Source organism: Plecotus auritus, assembly GCF_963455305.1.
Source record: "Plecotus auritus genome assembly, chromosome: 2".
NCBI classification, from domain to species: Eukaryota; Metazoa; Chordata; class Mammalia; order Chiroptera; family Vespertilionidae; genus Plecotus; species Plecotus auritus.
Window position 1 is genome coordinate 5,536,154 of NC_137771.1, and position 18,845 is coordinate 5,554,998.

Consider the following 18,845-nt stretch of genomic DNA (forward strand, 5'->3'; position numbering starts at 1 on the left):
CGTACGCACTTCCGGCCTCCTGGAGCCAATGAGGGTGCGGCCGCGGGTGTTCCCCTCGCTGGCGTCCGGGCTGCGGGTCGCCCGCCGAAGGGCTCGGGCCGCTTTGCTCTGAGGACGTGGTAAGCCCCCACCCCGAGCCCCTGACCCCTGAGAAACTCGTATCTAGGGGAGTCAGCCCAGCACCCCTTTTTGTCGCGAGCATAGGGGAGTCCAAGGTGGTGACATCTTTGAGGGTCAAATACAACGGTTGCCGAGGCAAGGTCGTATTCAAGTTTGGGGCGAGGAGTCTTGCCTCTTCATTCTTTTTTCCCTCTGTGGAACCAAAAACCTCGGTAAATTTGCCGCTGACCTTCGAAACTGGTGAGTTCACCCTGAAAAAAAAAAAAGTTCCTTTAGAAGCGGCTTCTAGAGCTTGGTGGGAGGCAGAGCAGGAAGTCCATTCTGAACGACTTCTCTTTCCTCCGAAATCTTTTCCAAATCAGGAAAATGCTAGGTCCACCTTTCTGGATGCGGTTTGACACTCACGCCCCTCGAGGAGGAGACTAGTGAGCTGTTGGGCAGCACTTTAAAAATTACTGAGAAATTAGGTGGAAACCATTTTCTGCTGTTGCCCAGCCCATCTCCTTGAAGCGTTTCTGGCAAATACATCAGAGATGTTACCTTTAAAGCTACTTCTTTTTCAGGCGCCCAGAGTAAACTTCCAACTGGTATTACCAGAGAACTCTACCAGAATGAATTGTTTCTGTCGGTTCTGCCTGATGGTAGAATTCCTTACTTCTTACCATAAGTTGTATTTCAGAGTTACAATTTGGATGTGAAACCACTGTTTGGACCTCAACCTTCAGGACGTAATAACTGTGTGTGGTGCCAGGTGGTTACTAGACTTATGGGGGGGGGGTGTTCACTTCATGAGTTACTTAAATCTCTAACCACTATGTCAACTGTAATGGGGAAATGTGGATTAAAATAAAGACTGACACACTGGTTGGAATGGTTCAGTAGCTTACCTTGCAAAACACTTCAAATTCACAGAATGTCCTTCGTAAAAGTACGTGATGGTTATGTTAATGTAATTATCTTTAATTTCTGGTATGTGGATATGTATGGAAGTGTCAACATTTTAAGTAATATGGAACTTTAAATACAAATAAGGTCGGTGGGAAACAAAACAAAGCTGGAAAATACATTTTATTTCACCATTTGAAGAACTTGCTGAATAAACATTTGCTCTTGTGTACTTCTCCTGATTTTCATGTTGGTGATACAACATTCTATTCAGGCATTTGTGTCGGTTTTGGTGCGCGCAATCTTGACGCTGTGGCGGAAAGTGCTCACCATACAAGCATTCCTAGTGTGTTTGTCTGCTCTTCTTTCTTAGTGACTTAATCTGATCTAGTGGTTCTGTACCTTTGGGTTCTTGTTTATAGTTAATGGAGGATGAAAAAGTATTCCTTGTGCATAAGTAAGAGAAGTTGGTTTGGGTTCCAGTCTTCAAACAAAAATAGAACCCAAGCCCTGGGAGTGGGAGAGAAGAAATTGTAGAAATATGTATCAGATAGGTAGGCATGGGAGAGAGCGTTGGCGAAAACAACTTCAGAACTGAGCGTCAGAACTGGGAACTAATACAGACACATTGCAGAGAGACTGCAGTTCAGTCCCAGACCACCGCAATAAAGTGAGCACCGCAATAAAGTGAGCCCTGCAATAAAGCGAGTCGTAATCTTTTTCCTTGTGGAGGGGTTTGCCTTCAATTCGTAAAATAAAGCAAAAGCGATACCTGTGAAGCGAGATGAAATGAAGCACAATACAGTGAGGTACGCCTGTAAATACTACTTGACGGCTGCACAAGTTTAGAACACTTCAACTTGGACTTGAGATGGGAGCCTACAGTGTGCAAGTTGCGCCAACTAGGTAGGGAAAATGCGGGGCAGATGAAACTTGAGTGACTAACAAGAAGTACCATGAGCCACCCTTGACCGTAATCAAACCCAGGACCCTTCAGTCCGTGGGCCGATGCTCTACCCACTGAGCAAAACTGGCCATGGCGATTTCCTTGTTAATGTATGAATTACTCAGGTTTCTAATCACTAAGTTTTCGCAATATGACTGGGATACGGAAGGTGCTAGAAAATGCCAGTGTTGTGGACAGTGAATGTGTTTCAGTGAAATCCCCTCCAGCAAGTCCCACCTGAACAGAGAAGCAGATGGAAACAGTTATTTCTACTATGAAGGTCTGTGCCTGTCATAGATGTGTTTGGGAGATATTTACATTGAATTTGTACTTCCTGCCAATGGACACTGGTGTTTTCCTCAGGAAATCGAGGTGTCTCTACTTCCTAAAGACATTCAGAACACCTGTGAGTAGCTAGGTCCTACTTAAAATGCCTTAGAATCTGTGACTACACAGAAAAAGTAAGAAGACGAAATACCATGTGGGTAACTTGGCTGTTTTTTAGATAGTAATTGGCTATCATGATGCACAAGATTGTTGTAATCCATATGGAGGAGATTGTGATTATTTTTCATTCTGTTTACTCAAATTTCCTGCTGCATTTTTAAAGAAGCAATGAATTGACCTTGTTCAAACATGCAATCTGAATCACAGTTCTTTAGAAACTAAACCTTTGTTCATTACTAAGATTTATAGTTTCCCTCTTCCTTTTCAGTACTTGTTTCTATAGCAACCATGCAACTGTTGCTGTCACTTCCCTGAAACAAAAAAGGCGGTTCAGAAAGTCAAAGTAACGGTCTTGAAAGTATTTAATAGGAGATCCTTATTTGGGGTGAATTTGGTTGTGCTGTCAGCCTTTTGATTTGGGTTGATCTCTTCCTTTTTATCCATTGTCAGTGCTCGTTAATGCTTAAAGACAGCGTTCTTCCAAGAGTGACTTTGATGTGCTTCCTGTCGTAGTTCTGATGTTCGGCTGATCATTTCATCTCGGGAGGAGCAGGGTAGGAGATGGTGATGTGCTTGCTGGCAGTGGTAGGTGCAGTGCTGCGGGGACAGGCTCACCCTGCTGGTGACATGTATCTGAGGCAGGAGACCTGCCATGCTTCAGACTGTTAGTTTAGCATCTGGTCTTGCACCGCCACACTGGCCAGGCAGAGCAGCCCCAGGCCTGAGAAAAGCACCCGGGATGAAGAATGGGATCTAGGAAGGCTGAGCCCACTGGGCCCTATAGGACACCTAGCACACAAAGCCACTCTATCAAATACAGGGAAGCAGCCAAAATGCAGAGACAAAGAAACAGGTCACAAATGAAAGAAATGGAGGAAAGCAAACGACTGGATATAGAGTTCATAACCACAGTTATAAGGTTACTCAATAATCTTCTAGAAACCTCCGGGAAATTTAGTGAGACCCTCAGGGATAGGAAAAAGGACCAACTAGAAATTAAGCATACACTGACTGAAATAAAGAATAATATACAGAGATCCAACAGCAGACTAGAGGATCCCAAGAATCAAGTCAAAGATTTGAAATACAAAGAAGCAAAAAACACCCAACCAGAAAAGAAAAAAGAATCCAAAACTATGAAGATAGTGTAAGGAGCCTCTGAACAACTTCAAGTGTACCAACATCCAAATTATGGGGGTGCCAGAAGAAGAGAGAGAGCAAGATATTGAAAACCTATTTGAAGAAATAATGACAGAAAACTTCCCCCACCTGGTGAAAGAAATAGACTTACAAGTCCAGGAAGCGCAGAAAACCCCAACCGAAAGGAATCCAAAGAGGACCACACCAAGACACATCATAATTAAAATGCCAAGGACAAAAGACAGAATATTAAAAGCACAAGAAAAAAAGTTAGCTACCTACAAAGGAGTACCCATACGACTGTCAGCTGATTTCTCAACAGAAACTTTGCTGGCCAGAAGGGAGTGGCAAGAAATATACAAAGTGATGAATAGCAAGAACCTACAACCAAGATTACTCTACCCAGCAAAGCTATTTGGAATTGAAGGTCAGATAAAGAGCTTCACAGATAAGAAAAAACTAAAAGAGTTCATCACCGCCAAACCAGTATTATATGAAATGCTGAAGGGTATTATTTAAGAGGAAGAAGAAGAAAAAGGTAAAGATAAAAATGATGAACAGCAAAGTGACAACAAATACATATCTATCAACAAGTGAATCTAAAAATCAAGTGAATACAAAATCTGATGAACAGAATAAACTGGTGAATATAATAGAATCAGGGGCATAGAAAGGGAGTGGACTGACAATTCTTGGGGGGGGAAAGGGGTGTGGGGGGTGCGGCAAGAGACTGGACAAAAATTGTACACCTATGGATGAGGACAGTCGTGGGGGGGTAAGGGCAGAGGGTGGGGTGGGAACCAGGTGGAGGGGAAAAAGAGGAACAACTGTAATAATCTGAACAATAAAGATTTATTTTTTAAAAAAAGAATGGGATCTAATGAATTGGAGTGGCAGTAACGGGAGAAGGGTGGCTTTTTTTATCCCATTCTAACCCTCTCTGCTTTTTCTCTTCCTTTTCAGACGCCTTAGCTTCTTGGACTTCCCTTTGCAGTGTGACAGTCGTAGCTGAGCAGTTACTTCCCCTGAGGGACTGATAAGCCTTTGACAAAGGTGGGTTTTAGGGACATTTGTTGCTCACCTGTAGAAACCAAGCTGCTCACTGCTAGCAGCACAGACAAGTAGTAAAGTTCAGCAGTTTTTCCTGTATTTGGGAGGGAAAAAGCACTGTGAGGAATACTTGCCTGTTCATTGGAATGTATATTTAATGTGCTTTTGCCACAAGGATTTAAACAGACACTCACTTAGCAAGAGATGGAAGGCTTGCTGCTTAAGGTGCCAAACCTAATCCAGTGGTTCCTCTGCTGGTTAATATGTTAACTTAAAAAAAATTCTAGCCAAATGGAACTCACAAAACACACACATTCAAAAACCTCTTGTGGAATTTTTTTAACTTTCCCTGTTTAACTGTGAAATGTGTCTAATTAGGAATTCTGTCTCCACCTACCTCTATTTTTAGTGTACGTAGAGAATAAATATCAAAGACTAACAGTGTATTGTGTACAGCCAAGCTTTCAGATTAAGATGAGCCTTTAGAAATTCAGTATTTAAAATGTGCACAGTTAGTTGCCAAAACTGTTAACACCATGGTGCAGACGCCTTCCCCGAAGGAGCCCACACCAAATGCAGAAAACGTCCTCTTTCGGGCCCGTGGGACCCGTTCCAGGTGAGTGAGCAGCACAGTGGCAATAAAAGGGCAGCATCACTTTCCTAGGCTTCAGCATCCCAGAAATCTACTCCTGAGTGCAAACCTAAACCGAATGTGTTTCCTCGCTTCCCTCCCGTGGAGCAGAAATGCTCGAAGGCTAGCCAGCTCAGGTTTTCCTTTGACAGGTCCTGCTCTCATTGGCGACGCTGGTGATAATGTAACAGGGACTATTTTGGGAATAACTTCCTCATTATCTCAGTTAAACCTTCCAGCAAAACTGTGCCTATGGCACTCAATAGCTACTTTTTCATTTTTAAAAAAATCTCTTCCGGCCCTGGCCAGTGTGTCTCAATTGGTTGGAGCACAGCCCGTGCACCGGAAGGTTGAGAGCTTGGTTGCAGGCTGGATCCCCAGCGTGGGGCATGCAGTACCTAGGTTGCCTGTTCAGTCCCTGGTCAGGGCATGTACGAGAGGCAACTTATCAATGTATCTCCCTCACGTCGATGTTTCTCTCTCTTCTTGACTCCCTCTCTAAAATCAATTTTTAAAAATCTCTTCTGTGTCACTTTTTGATTTCAAGTTGTCAAGGCCCCTCTTTTTCTACCCATATCATGTCCTACTCAGTAACTTTATTGAATGAGTGAATAAATCTGCTATCCTATATAATAAAGAGGTAATATCCATATTGACCATCACTCTTAACACACAAGATGGCCGCCACAAGATGGCCAGCAAGGGAAGGCAGTTGGGAGGGACCAGGCCTGAGAGGGAGGGCAGTTGGGAGGGACCCAGGCCTGCAGGGGAGGACAGTTGCGGGGGAACCAGGCCTGCAGGGGAGGGCAGTTAGGGGTGACCGGGTCGACAGAGGAGGGCAGTGGGGGGCGACCAGGCCTGCAGGGGAAGACAGTTGGAGGGGACCCAGGCCTGCAGAGGAGGGCATTTGGGGGGGACCAGGCTTGTAGGGGAGGGCAGTTGGGGGGGACCAGGCATGCAGGGGAGGGCAGTTGGGGGCAACCAGGCCTGCAGGGGTGGGCAGTTGGGGGCAACCAAGCCTGTAGGGGAGGGCAGTTGGGGGCAACCAGGCCTTCAGGGGAGGACAGTTAGGGGTGACCAGGCTGGCAGGGGAGGGCAGTTAGGGGTGACCAGGCCAGCAGGGGAGGGCAATCAGGCTGGCAGGGGAGCAGTTAGGCTGGCAGGGGAGTGGTTAGGGGGTGATCAGGCTGGCAGGCAGAAGCGGTTAGGGACAATTAGGCAGGCAGGCAGGTGAGCGGTTGGGAGCCAGCAGTCCTGGATTGTGAGAGGGATGTCCGACTGCCCGTTTAGGCTCGATCCCACCTAAACGGGCAGTCTGACATCCCTCCAGGGGTCCCATATTGGAGAGGGTGCAGGCTGGGCTGAGGGACACACACCCCCATGCACGAATTTCATGCACTGGGCCTCTAGTTTTTATATAACTAGAGAATTTTATACCATCATAAGAAATCACAGAATGACTAAAGAAGTTTTAAAAATGTCCTTCATCTGAATTTTAAATGTGAATTTTTTCTTACATTTCAATCCTTGAGCTCCTGAAAACAGGAAGTCCTATCTTACCACTTAGCAGACACTTAAGTGCTGGTCAGAGTGACTGTACACTCACCAGTTGTGAAGAAAGTAAAGATGATATTACCAGCCAGGTTGTTGAGGAGAGGTTGACTGCAGTACCGCAAAGAGCTGGGCCTAAAACTCAGTCCACTGGATTGCATATAACTTATTACTTGTCAGAAGAGATGGGCTGTACGCATAACACCGGAAGGTGCTGCGACCCTGGGATTCTAACCCAAACCTGGCACCAGGTGCATTTGGCTCCGGGCAGCTAGTGAGGACCTTAAGGACCTTAGTTCCTTTGGCATGGCTCAAATTAATGCTGTAAGACAGCCCACCAGTAGCATTGAGTTATTAATATTCATAGTTGGTGGAGAAATAAAGTTTGCCATTTCTCTTAATTCATGTTAATTTGCTATTTTGGTGAAATATTTTTATGGAGCCCAACCAGTGTGGTTCAGAGGTTGGGCATCGACCTATGAACCAGGAGGTCACAGTTCGATGCCCTAGTTGTGGTCTGGATCCCCAGTGTGGGGCATGCAGTAGGCAGCTGATCAATGATGTATCTCTCATCATTGATGTTTCTGTCTCTCCCTCTCCCTTCCATTCTGAAATCAATAAAAATATATATTTTTTTAAAGAAAGGAAAAACAAGAAAAATATTTTGTGGAAATTCCAGCTTTTCAGAGTAAGGGAATATGCTTTACTGCACACAAACATCCTATAATAGAAGCCGGCAGGTTTGAAGTTGGCCAGTTACAGTGTCACAGTTCCCGTCCCTTCTCCGTCACTTAAGTGGGTTCTCAGTTTTCAGGTACTTGTTGAATATCAATGTTCTTAGAACTGCAATTCTCTTATTTTGAATGTGCCAACTTGCATTTGCTTCATTTGTCCAATAAGAAAGTTAACTGATTTTTTTTCTGCCAAGACTAATTTCCAATGTAGAATCGAAACTAACATATCAAGGCATAATCTGGTCGAGTGTGCCTGTGTTGCCCTCAGCCCTACAGACAGCAGGTAAAACTAGGCTATTGGGACTGCTCTGTGGGGAATAGAGACGTTGGTGCCCTCATTGTCACTCCTTATGAAATGAAACTCAGTCTGCCCAAATCCAGTGATTCTCACTGTATTGAGATTGTTGACTTTTCTAAGAGGTGAAGCGGGTGACTCCCATCGATGACAAGGGCAAACACAATGGGCAGACTGCAATTAAACACGTGACAGGAATCGCAGTGAGCACCCGAACTGCCCCCACAGCTGAGACCCAGACCGCCCGGCTGTCAGGTGAGGGCTTGGCTGAGGAAAGAACTTAGCTTAGCAGAACGTAAAACTGGAGAGCCGGAGTGGCAATCGAAAACAAGAACATGGTCACAGTGAGTTACATTTTACATAACCGCTTAGTGATGAACTGTCTTTCAGAAACCAGAGCCAGGTTCTCTTTCAGGATAATGTAACATTAAACCACAGCGATAAGAGTTTTACACATAGCAAAGATGAACTGAGATCCATCCCATTAGAGCAAAATTATGTCTAAGAATATTCCAACGAGAATATTAAAATGCCTTGCCCTGTGTTGCTCAGTGATTAGAACATCGGCATTCAGACAGAAGAGTCTCGGGTTCGATTCTTTGTCAAGGGCATGTTCCTGGGTTGCAGATTCGACCCCACATGCAGGAGGCAACCAATCAATGTGTCTCTCACATTGATGTGTGTGTGTGTGTCTCTCTCCCTTCCACTCTCTCTAAAAATCAATGGGAAAAATGTCTCTGGGGGAGGATTAACAAAGGAAGGAAGGAAAGAAGCGAGGGAGGGAGGGAAGGAGGGAGGGAGGAAGGAAGGATATTAAAAGTAGCTACCGTTATTCAGCTCCTACTGTGTCACAGGCACTGTTGATACGGATTTCTAAGGAGTCTTTAAAACCTTGGTTCCTTTTTCATGACTAAATTAATGCGCTAAGGCAATCCACAAGTAATAGCATGAGTTATTAATACTCAGCAGACAAATGTGTCATTTTACATGCATTTTCTCACTTAATATGCACAAAGCCAATGAGATAGGGACTGTGGCTCCCCATTTTATAGATGAGGAAACCGAGACTCAGATTAAGTGTCTTAGGACAAACACCTCGTAATAAGAGTTAGAGCTAGGATGTGAACCGGGTCTGAGTCCTAACTGGGCCCCTATGTAGTGCTACCTCTGCCTCCAGCCGGATGGTTCACGCTGAGCATCACTTACAAACAGGGCCACCCTACCGACCACAACGTAGCCACCAAGTGCAGTGTGCTGTACCTGCTCAGACTCTTGGGAAACTCTTTTGAGGTTACGTGTATATAGTTTCTGTGCATAAGAAAATCTTCGTCATTAACTAATAGTTTTAGCTCTTCACCATAAACTCTTTTAGTCATTTTTAGTATTTACTTTATTAACTGGGTTTAGCACCGAATGCCTTTAGGGTATTTGTAGAAATCAAATTTACCCTCCAGAGATTTATCCCCAGTGAAGGTACTCTCATACCCCCAGGGTATTGAAAGCAATGGCATGTTGTTAGAACTAGAATATAGTTACATGCTTAAAGGTACTGTTTTAACAGGAACAGCGTCTTCTTAAGGTATAATTCCAGAGGTGGTCTAGTCAGCAAATGCAGCACCCTGAAACGCAACAAGAGCCACACAATTCCTGTTCTTTCTGGGAAAATTCATGTTTTACACACTGGCTTCATGTTTAGAAAATGTTTCATTACTGTTTCCACACCAGTGTTTTTAAAACCTAAGAAGGTCCGTGAAATCGAACTTGAAAATTGAAAGTACATTTTAGTTACATGTCAGGACCACCTCAGAAGAAATGACGTTCATCTCACTGGGCTAGGAGTGCCACTTACAGCCGGAGCTGGTGAGACCTGGGCCGCCAGCAGGGCACCTGGCAGGCTGAGCGGGCCAGACAGAAGGGGATCATGGCGACACCTGTCCTCGAGCACCTGGAGCAAGGCAAGGCGGATCCCAGGCAGGCCTGTTAGAGCTCCCAGACCACCTCTCCCCGCGGCCCCGCCCGCCCCTTCCCTACACAGGTACCTACAGGACGCAGGGAGGTCATCTCCCGAGAGGGGCAGGTCCGCGTGTTTTTAAGCCCCTGTGGGCTATGGTCGGAGCTCACTGTAACTTAAGTCTCCTTGGCTTTGAGGGTCTAGTTTAGTCTGAGCTCAGGTCGGTTGTTCACAGTGGATTAATAGGACTGAGCGGGACATCTGAGGCAGGTCCTGACTGACAAGGGAGAAAGCTTTCTCTAAGCGGAGAGGTCAGCTTCCTGAGCCCTTCCCCTGGGAGTCCCTGGGCCTGAGCGCATCCCCGAGGCCAGGGGGTGCTTCGCGCCCTTTGTTCCATCTGTCCCCGTGCAGCAGGCAGCTCCCCTGGGCACCGGTCACTCCTGACCTCAGCCTTTCTGTTCTTCCAGCTCCCTGGGGGAAGGGCACCTGAAACCTGAGGTGGGTGGGGCTGGAACTGATACCTGGCTCCAGCTGAACCCAACCCCTCAGCTCTAAATAACAGGCATTCCCAACGGGAGGCAGAGGACCACGCGCGAAACAATTCACTGGGCGTCTTCAGAACTGAAGGTGATGCCTTTTGAGCTGGAAAGGGCCTGCTCGGTGTCCAGCACAGGGGAGGATAGTAGAGCCGCACCACAGGGCATCACTGAAATGTCAGAGCACTGGGCAAAGGGCAGATCCTACAGGCTTCACGGGAGAAAATAAAAGTCACACTTAGAGGATCCAGAATGGAAAATGACTTCGGCCCAGCCAGCAGGGCTCAGTGGTTAGAGTGTCAGCCAGTGCACTGGGGAAGGGCACGTACCTGGGTTGCAGGTTCGATCCCTGTCCCCTGTCGGGGCGTGTAGGAGGCAACCAATCGATGTGTCTCTCGCACATCGATGTTTCTCTCTCTCCCTCCTCCCCTCCCTTCCGCCCCCTCCTTCCAGTCTCTGAAAATCAATGGAAAAAATATCCTCCGGGGGAGAATTAAGACACACACACAAAAAAGTGACTTTGGATTTTTCACCTTTAGCACTGCACTCTTGAAGTAGTGCCTTTAATATTCTGGGAGAAGGTGATTTTCAACAAAGACTAGAATCTACCAAAAGAAATCACTGAAAAAGTTGGCTATGATTGCTTTAGGGAGCTGGATGGAGGGGTTGGTGAGTGGGATATGGCTGCTGGCTGTCACCCTGAGATTTCTCACTTCTATATCTACACTAATAAAAGAGAAATATGCAAATTGACTGTACCTCTGTGATGCCCATAGCCAATCAGGAGTGAGTATGCAAATTAACCCAACATATATGGGTTAATTTGCATACGCAGGCACAGAGCAAAGACTGAAGACCACTGAAGACTGAAGAGGCTTGGCTTCTCTGCTGCGGCCTGAGCGAAATCCTGGGTCCCGGATGCCAGAGGAAAACCGGAGCCGGCAGCCAGGGAAAGGAAGGCCTATTGCACGAATCTTCGTGCAACGGGCCTCTAGTTCATTTAATAAAAGTTTTTAATAAAAGCTTCAGATCACATGTCTCCCATTACTTCAGTAGGTTCATGGAAAGATCAAATGGAATAATTTGAATGAAAAAGAGGTTTGTAGAGTGTAAACTGTTATTCAGCAGAAAGTGATAGATCATGTTGACTTAGAGGCAGAACACTGGTTTGAAGGGCAGGTTGCTGGGGAGTTACACTGAAGATGATGATGTCACTGTGTCCGTTAACTGTGGCCACAGCCGCGCAATCACAAAATTGCAGTAGCATGCAGCAGTGAACAATTCGTTTTTGCTCATGAGCCTGGGTCAGCTGTGGGTTTGCTGATCCGGGCCAGGCTCAGCCGATCCCACCTGGGCTGGCGCTCTTGTCTGTGCTGGTTGTGGTTTGGCCCATCCCTGATGGCCTCGGCCACATAACTCCCACATGACCGGTGGGCCGTCTGTCAGCAGGATCACCAGCGCTCTCTACGTGCTCCGTCACCCTCCCCCAGGCTGGCCTGGGCCCATCTCGTGGCAGAGGCAGGAATCCGAAAGAAAGTAAGAGTGCGCAAAGCCCCACCTGGCATCCTGTCACATCTGCCACACCCTTTTGGCCAAAGCAAGTGACAAACAGTGGGAAGGAGAGCCCCATCCTTTGTGGTAGGAGCAGTAAATTCACGCTGAAAAGGAAGGGTGGAGAAATGGGGCCACTGTTTACAATGCATGGAGCACAATCATTGAAGCCAAGGGTTTTAATCCATCTATTTGGAATGAGAACACAGAAGGGTGTCAAAGGCCTGTAACTGGTGTTCCTTTTCCTTTGTAGATAGATAACCCCGGAGGTGCCAGAGTGTGCCACTTAGATCAACACCTTCAGGGTCCTAGCATGGAAAATTCCCAGAAGACAGAAGTGGTTCTCCTTGCCTGTGGCTCCTTTAACCCCATCACCAACATGCACCTCAGGTTGTTTGAGCTGGCCAAGGACCACATGAACGCCACAGGTAGGAACAGTAACAAGCAGCGGTGGGGTTCAGAACACTATCCCCAAATACGGCCCTGTGGCATATTGGATATTTTGAGCCAAAGGAGTTGGAGAAACCTGCAGAATCGGGGCGGTCACTCAGACTCCTCCCCACCCTTCTCCTCTGAAGTAGGTCACAAAACCCTATGTGAGAGGCACCCTCCCTCTCCCCAGAGGTAAGGCGCATCCTTACCTCTGAAAACAAAGGGATGCCGGGAAGAATCCAAATAAAGGAGCCTTCGTTACTTTCCCTGAACTTGCTGCACTTACCTTGTGCTCTTTGCCCCTTCCTGTTTCTCCACTGCTGTCTACTCTTCAAACCTAGCATTAAACACACAGGTTCACCTGCTTCCTGGGGTCTTCATTTCCTTATGAAGGTTCCCGTGTCCTATAAACCTGACATTAAACAAATGTGTGTGCTCTCCTATTCATTTATCTTTCTCAGTTTAATTTTCAGACCCAGCCAGGGACCGACCCTAAGAGGGTTGAGGAAAACTTCTTCCTTCCCTCCGTAGACAAGATTTATGTTGTTACACAACTGCTCATGTTTTCCCATGACATGGACAAAAATTTTTAAACTTCATAGTTTCTGCTATCAGAGGTAGAGGGGATAAAGGCTCTTTTTATACTATAGGTGGACAGTACAACTTGACTGAGGCATTTTACAAAGCAGTTCTATGTGTTGTCTGTTTTACCACAGTTATGAATGAATGAATGAACCTGAATCCCTGTGTAAAAAAAAAAGAAAGGGAATATTTGATTAAAATCGTATTGGTGATACTATTTCCTTTGCATAAAGTCGAATTTGTTATGCCTCATGTCAAACCTAACTCTCTATCCAGGAAAATATAGAGTTATCAAAGGCATCATTTCTCCTGTTGGCGACGCCTATAAGAAGAAAGGTCTCATCTCTGCCCATCACCGAGTGATCATGGCACAACTTGCCACCAAGAATTCCAGCTGGGTGGAAGTGGATACCTGGGAGAGTCTGCAGAAGGAGTGGGTAGAGACTGCGAAGGTGCTGAGGTATCTGTGGGGAGGTCGGCTCTGTGGGCTCCCGGGAGTGGGTCAGCGCCTTTCTTGGCATTGGGCCACATTTTCGTGGTGCCCGTTTCTGAGCTACAGGTTTACAGCACGGTCCCTGGGGCTGGAAGGGCTGAGGCTGTGCGGTTCCCGTGCGAGGTCGTTGCACAGCCGTGGAGCACAGAAGCAGGCAGCGTGTTCCTGAGCCTGTGTCTTGCATTGTGTGTTGAGATGTTTGCATTCTGGTTACTATGCAAGCTCTGTTAGCGAATGTGCAGGGAAGCCTGCTGGCCTGGCGTGCCCGAGCGAGAAAGGCGGAGTTGTAAGATGATGTCATTGCCATCTGTCTTCCGAGAGGCAGGTATTCAGGATGGGAAGCCGTGATGCTGGGTCATGGACAGACCTGTCTGTGTGCTGCTTCCATGACAGCATACGGGCTTGTCACACACCTGTCTTACGCCTTTCAGACAGTTCCAGGTAAGGGTTCAGAAACCAGAGTGAGTGACATCTAGTTATTACTTAATGTTATCTTGAGTATAAAATAGAAGGGCTTTCTGTAAAACCTTCCTGCCCAGCGTCCATCCTTAGAGTTCTGAACCTTCTGAGGCAATTAGGATTCAAACAGGAACTAGAAATCACACCGAGTATTTCAAGCAGAAAGGGGCCTCGGTGATTGGGCAAAAGTGTTAAAAGGGCTGGAGGAGTGGGAGTCGGGCTTGTTCAAGGTCACACCTCCTTAGCTGCACCCAGAGTTCAGGAAACTAACTTCCTGCCTTTGCCACCACCACCTACTGTTCAACCATCCTCGTCCCCTGAGGTTGGTGACCGGACCATGGAATACAGTCTGGCTGCCTCGCTCATGCTGTAACATGACTCATCCGGCTTCACAGCTGCAGAAAGATGGCCTCTGTCTCCCTTCTTCCTTCCAATCACGAGTGAACCTCATCGGCAGGATCTCCCTCACGCCCAGAACCTGCTGCCAGGACCCCGGGAACTGTATTCTGGGTAGAGTTGGACACTGAGCTGCAGACGACACCTGGCACAGCAACTTGGCAAACACCAGGCTCCTGCATCCCCGCCTCTCCCAACCCCTCTGGCTTCCTAGTAGCCTGCTGTCCATTACACTTTAACTTGGGAATTCAAGAGGGAGGGGACTGGGGACACAAAGAGCCCAGGGTTTGCTCCATGAGTGTGGCTCATGTTACTTGAGTAACTGTACAGTTGTAAGTCCCCGGGCTTCTGGCTGCCCGCCGAGAAGCAAGCCATGCACAGGTGCTGCCTGTAGGCCTTCCTTTCGGCCTCAGGCACTTGTCCCCTCCAGGACCTTAGCCGTGGCATTGAGGTTCTCCATTACTAGGTCAAGCCACACTCTTCAGTGGTCAAGAGTGTGGGCTCTGGAACCAGACTGCCAAGGGTTCAAATCCTGGCTCCGCTACTTAACAAGCTAAATGAGCTTGGGCCAATTAGTCAGTGTCCTCTCTCAGTGGGGATAACAGGCAACTCTCATGTAACGGTGGCAATCACAGTCGCTTTATAATAGCCAAAACATTCACTCAGTCAAGTTGTTATTAAAAGCCTCCTATGTCCCAGGGACTCTGCTAGGAGCTGGAGTTGGGACTTGAGCCTTCCCCCTCCATTGTGGGGATGATAATAATAATAGAATAGAGTCCTAGCCGGTTTGGCTCAGTAGCTAGAGTGGCGGCCTGTGGACTGAAGGGTCCCAGGTTCCATTCCAGCCAAGGGCACACGCCCAGGTTGTGGGCTCAATCCCCACCAGTAGGGGGTGTGCAGGAGGCAGCCCATCAATGATTCTCTCTCATCATTGATGTTTCTATCTATCCCTCTCCCTTCCTCTCTGAAATCAATAAAAACATTTAAAAAATAATAATAATAGAATAGAATTTTTGTCAAATAGAATTGATAGAATAATAATTATTTTTAAAAATTTTTTACTGATTTGAGCGAGAGAGAGAAACGTTGATGTTAGAAACATCAGGCTCCCCGACCGGGGATCAAACCCACAACTGGGGTATGTGCCCTAACAGGGAATCGAACCTGCCACCTTTTGGTGTATGGGATAACCCTCCAACCAACTGAGCCATACCAGCCGGGGCTGGGATAATAATTATGATTTTTTATTGTTATGGCATGGGGTGTTGAGAACATTTAATCAGATAATCCAAGCAAAGGGTTTAGTGTTGTGCTTTGCACATAATCAATGACATGAACTCTTGTTGTTATGACCCAGACACGTAAAGCTGAGGACGGAACAGCTACCGTGTTGTGCTCCCAGCATTTTCCTTGCTTTCTGTTCCCGATGGCCGGGACCCAGGTTCCAGTGGCCTGACCAGCCTCCATTCTGACTGACTGGGCACCGGCTGTATCGGCGGTAGAATGTACCGTCACCCCTCCTTCAACACTGGACCCGAGGCTCGTGGGCATCTGCAGAGGGACGATGTGTGGTTGAGCTCTGTGAGGAAGAGGACTGTCTGTTGCTTTGTTGTCTTATAGACACCACCAGGAGAAGCTGGAGGCTAGCGGCTGTGAGCAGCAGGACTCCCCTGTGCTGGAGAGGCCTGGCCGGAAGAGGAAGTGGGCTGAACAAAGATCAGAATTTAGTCAGAAGAAGCCCCTGGAGCCACAAAGAAAAGGTCTGCATGTTTTCCCAGGACTTAGCGACTGGAGGGGATACGGCTCTAGAGCTGAGCAAGCCGCCTTTCTATTTCCATTTTCTTTTTTTAAACATATGTTTGTTTATTTCAGAGAGGAAGGGAGTGGGAGATAGAAACATCCATGATGAGAGAGAATCATTGGTCAGCTGCCTCCTGCACGCCCCTCACTGGGGATCAAGCCCACAACTGGGGCATGTGCCCTTGACCAGAATCGAACCGTAACCTCCTGGTTCATAGGTCGATGCTCAACCACTGAGCCACGCCTGCCATACCTAGTTCCATTTTCTACTCAGGACATGGGGTGCCTGGGAAATGCCCTCATACGTTTGCTGACAGAGGGAATGGGGGGGCGGGGGGCGAGGCATCCTGAGCTCCTTCCCCTGCAGAGTCCTTAGCTTCTCAGTTGTCCTCCGTCTCTTTTGAGAATCTGAATTGGGCCCTGACTGGTTTGGCTCAGTGGATAGAGCATCGGCCTGCGGACTGAAGGGCCCCGGGTTCGATTCCGGTCAAGGGCATGTACCTTGGTTACAGGTGCATCCCCAGGAGGGGGTGGGCAGGAGGCAGCTGATCAATGTTTCTCTCTCATCCATGTTTCTAACTCTCTATCCCTCTCCCTTCCTCTCTGTAAAAAAATCAATAAAATATATTTTTTAAAAAAAGAGAATCTGAATTGGAAAAAGCAGAACCTTCTTTCCAGAAAAACATGCCCACCATTCATTTTGACGCAGGGAGTTATTACCAAGCAAACCCTGATGCCGTGTTTTCTTCTTCGTCCCAGACATGCCCAAGGTCAAGCTGCTGTGCGGGGCAGATCTGCTGGAGTCCTTCGGTGTCCCCGACCTGTGGAAGCACGAGGACATCGCCAACATCGTGGGGGACTACGGGCTCGTGTGCATCACCCGGGCTGGAAACGATGCTCAGAGATTCATCTACGAATCGGATGTGCTGTGGAGACACCAGGCCAACATTCACCTGGTGAACGAATGGATCACCAACGACATCTCGTCCACGAAGATCCGGCGAGCCCTCCGAAGGAGCCAGAGCATTCGCTACTTGGTGCCAGATCTCGTCCAAGAATACATCGAGAAGCATAATTTGTACAGCGCCGAGAGCGAGGAGAGGAACGTCGGGGTCATCCTGGCGCCTCTGCAGAGAAACACGGCCGCCACTAACTCAAGAACTACCACAGCGTGAAGCTGTGCGCTTCCCCGGGGGGATCTGAAGCCGTCTGGGTGTCAGCAGCTGGGGGAAGGAATTGTGATCCTGTTTCATAAACTGAAACTTAAAAGTTTGGTAAAAATCAGTAGTAAATTAAAATCAGGTTTATTTTTTTCCTTTTTATCAGAAGTTGCGAAGGTGAATGCTTACCATCAGTATTACCATCTTTTTTGTTTTGAATGTGCAAATCCTTTTATCTTTAAAACAAGAGATTAGCAGCACTCAAACCAGAAGACCGTTTAATCAAACTAACTATAAATCAGAAGTCAAAAAGGACACCTGGCTTTCTCCTATCAGAGAAGCGAAGTCTGAAAATCCACGGTGCATTTATTTTTTTTAATTTTTTTTAAATATATTTTATTGATTTTTCACAGAGAGGAAGGGAGAGGGATAGAGAGTTAGAAACATCGATGAGAGAGAAACATTGATCAGCTGCCTCCTGCACAACCCCTTGACCGGAATCGAACCTGGGACCCTTCAGTCCACAGGCCGACGCTCTATCCACTGAGCCAAACCGGTTTCAGCAGCCACGGTGCATTTAAAGGCCTCACTTTAGTTATGAAGGGAACAAACATTTGTGGATGCCTATTTCTGGGCCAAAGAAGTCACTCCTGAAACAGCCATCTTGCAAAAGGCAGCACGGAGCAGCCATCTCCAGCTGTGCAAAGGCAGGCTGGGCATGTGCCTGGCAGAAACCTTGTGCCCACAGAATGGCTGGGTAGGCTTTGCCAAGCTACCCCTGCCTGGAGCTCCGCCTTTGGAGGCAGGGAGTGGGGCCCAAGCCCTGGCGTGTTTGCAAAGGCCTACAGGTTTCTCCGATGCCCACCGGAGGGAGCGAGCCTCTGCGTCACGTGCCTTACCCGTTCTCCTAGCACAGCCCTAACCCTGGCCACCTGCCCTCATTTATCTTCAGGAGCCACTTCGGAGATGACCGCATGCTAATGCGGTGTCTTATTCAAGAATGTGGTTAAGTGTCGGTGCTCTAAGCCTCATTTATTGATAGTTTAATAATCAAAAGACAAACGGAGACCTTAAAAACACAAGAAATGCCCCACTGGGTGGCCAGAGTTTCAGCTCAGGGTTGGGGCGCTGGTGAGGGGTGTGGAAGTTGTCAAGCCCCGCCTGACACTGAGGGTCTGAAGAGCCTGCTGTTTCGTGCCAGCCACTGTGAATCCACCTTTTGTGAATTTGTACCCTTCTCTCTTCTTGTCCCTTGGTGTGGACTTTAATCAAAATAGAACTCCCGCCGAAACCGGTTTGGCTCAGTGGATAGAGCGTCAGCCTGCGGACTGAAGGGTCCCGGGTTCGATTCTGGTCAAGGGCATGTACCTTAGTTGCGGGCACATCCCCAGTGGGGGGTGTGCAGGAGGCAGCTGATCGATGTTTCTCTCTCATCGATGTTTCTAGCTCTCTATCCCTCTCCCTTCCTCTCTGTAAAAAATCAATAAAATATATTTAAAAAAAATAGAACTTCCAAGTAATAAGGTCATAGTTAAAAATACAAGCTTGCTCTATGATCTGATACTGATAAAAATGTAGTGGACATTTTACCAATTGGTAAAGTGAAAAGGCCAGAAATCATTTTTTATAGAATAGTGCTATGGTTTGTGAAAATCATTCAGTGATAGAAACAGGACTAAAGTTACA

The 18,845-nt window shown here is 47.3% G+C and overlaps 1 protein-coding gene across 2 annotated transcripts; it reads left to right on the plus strand.

Annotated features, from left to right (window-relative positions):
* Nucleotides 1-18: 18 nt before the first annotated feature.
* Nucleotides 19-17,459, plus strand: NMNAT1 (nicotinamide nucleotide adenylyltransferase 1). Of its 2 annotated transcripts, none has more exons than XM_080652711.1 (6): nucleotides 19-119; nucleotides 4,502-4,591; nucleotides 12,091-12,265; nucleotides 13,128-13,311; nucleotides 15,820-15,959; nucleotides 16,759-17,459. In XM_080652711.1, exons 3-6 carry the CDS (start codon nucleotides 12,151-12,153, stop codon nucleotides 17,172-17,174), a joined length of 855 nt encoding a protein of 284 aa, XP_080508837.1. In that variant the 5' UTR covers nucleotides 19-119; nucleotides 4,502-4,591; nucleotides 12,091-12,150; the 3' UTR covers nucleotides 17,175-17,459. The 2 variants fall into 2 exon arrangements, with proteins under 2 accessions (XP_080508837.1, XP_080508838.1); XM_080652712.1 differs by having other exon boundaries at nucleotides 67-360; nucleotides 16,759-17,325.
* Nucleotides 17,460-18,845: the final 1,386 nt, after the last annotated feature.

Bases quoted from the DNA above. Each gene is read 5' to 3' on its own strand.
- NMNAT1 (XM_080652711.1), top strand. From the start codon at position 12,151: ATGGAAAATTCCCAGAAGACAGAAGTGGTTCTCCTTGCCTGTGGCTCC. The intron at 12,266-13,127 runs GTAGGAACAGTA...CTCTCTATCCAG, and splicing joins GGACCACATGAACGCCACAG to GAAAATATAGAGTTATCAAA. The intron at 15,960-16,758 runs GTCTGCATGTTT...TCTTCGTCCCAG, and splicing joins CCTGGAGCCACAAAGAAAAG to ACATGCCCAAGGTCAAGCTG.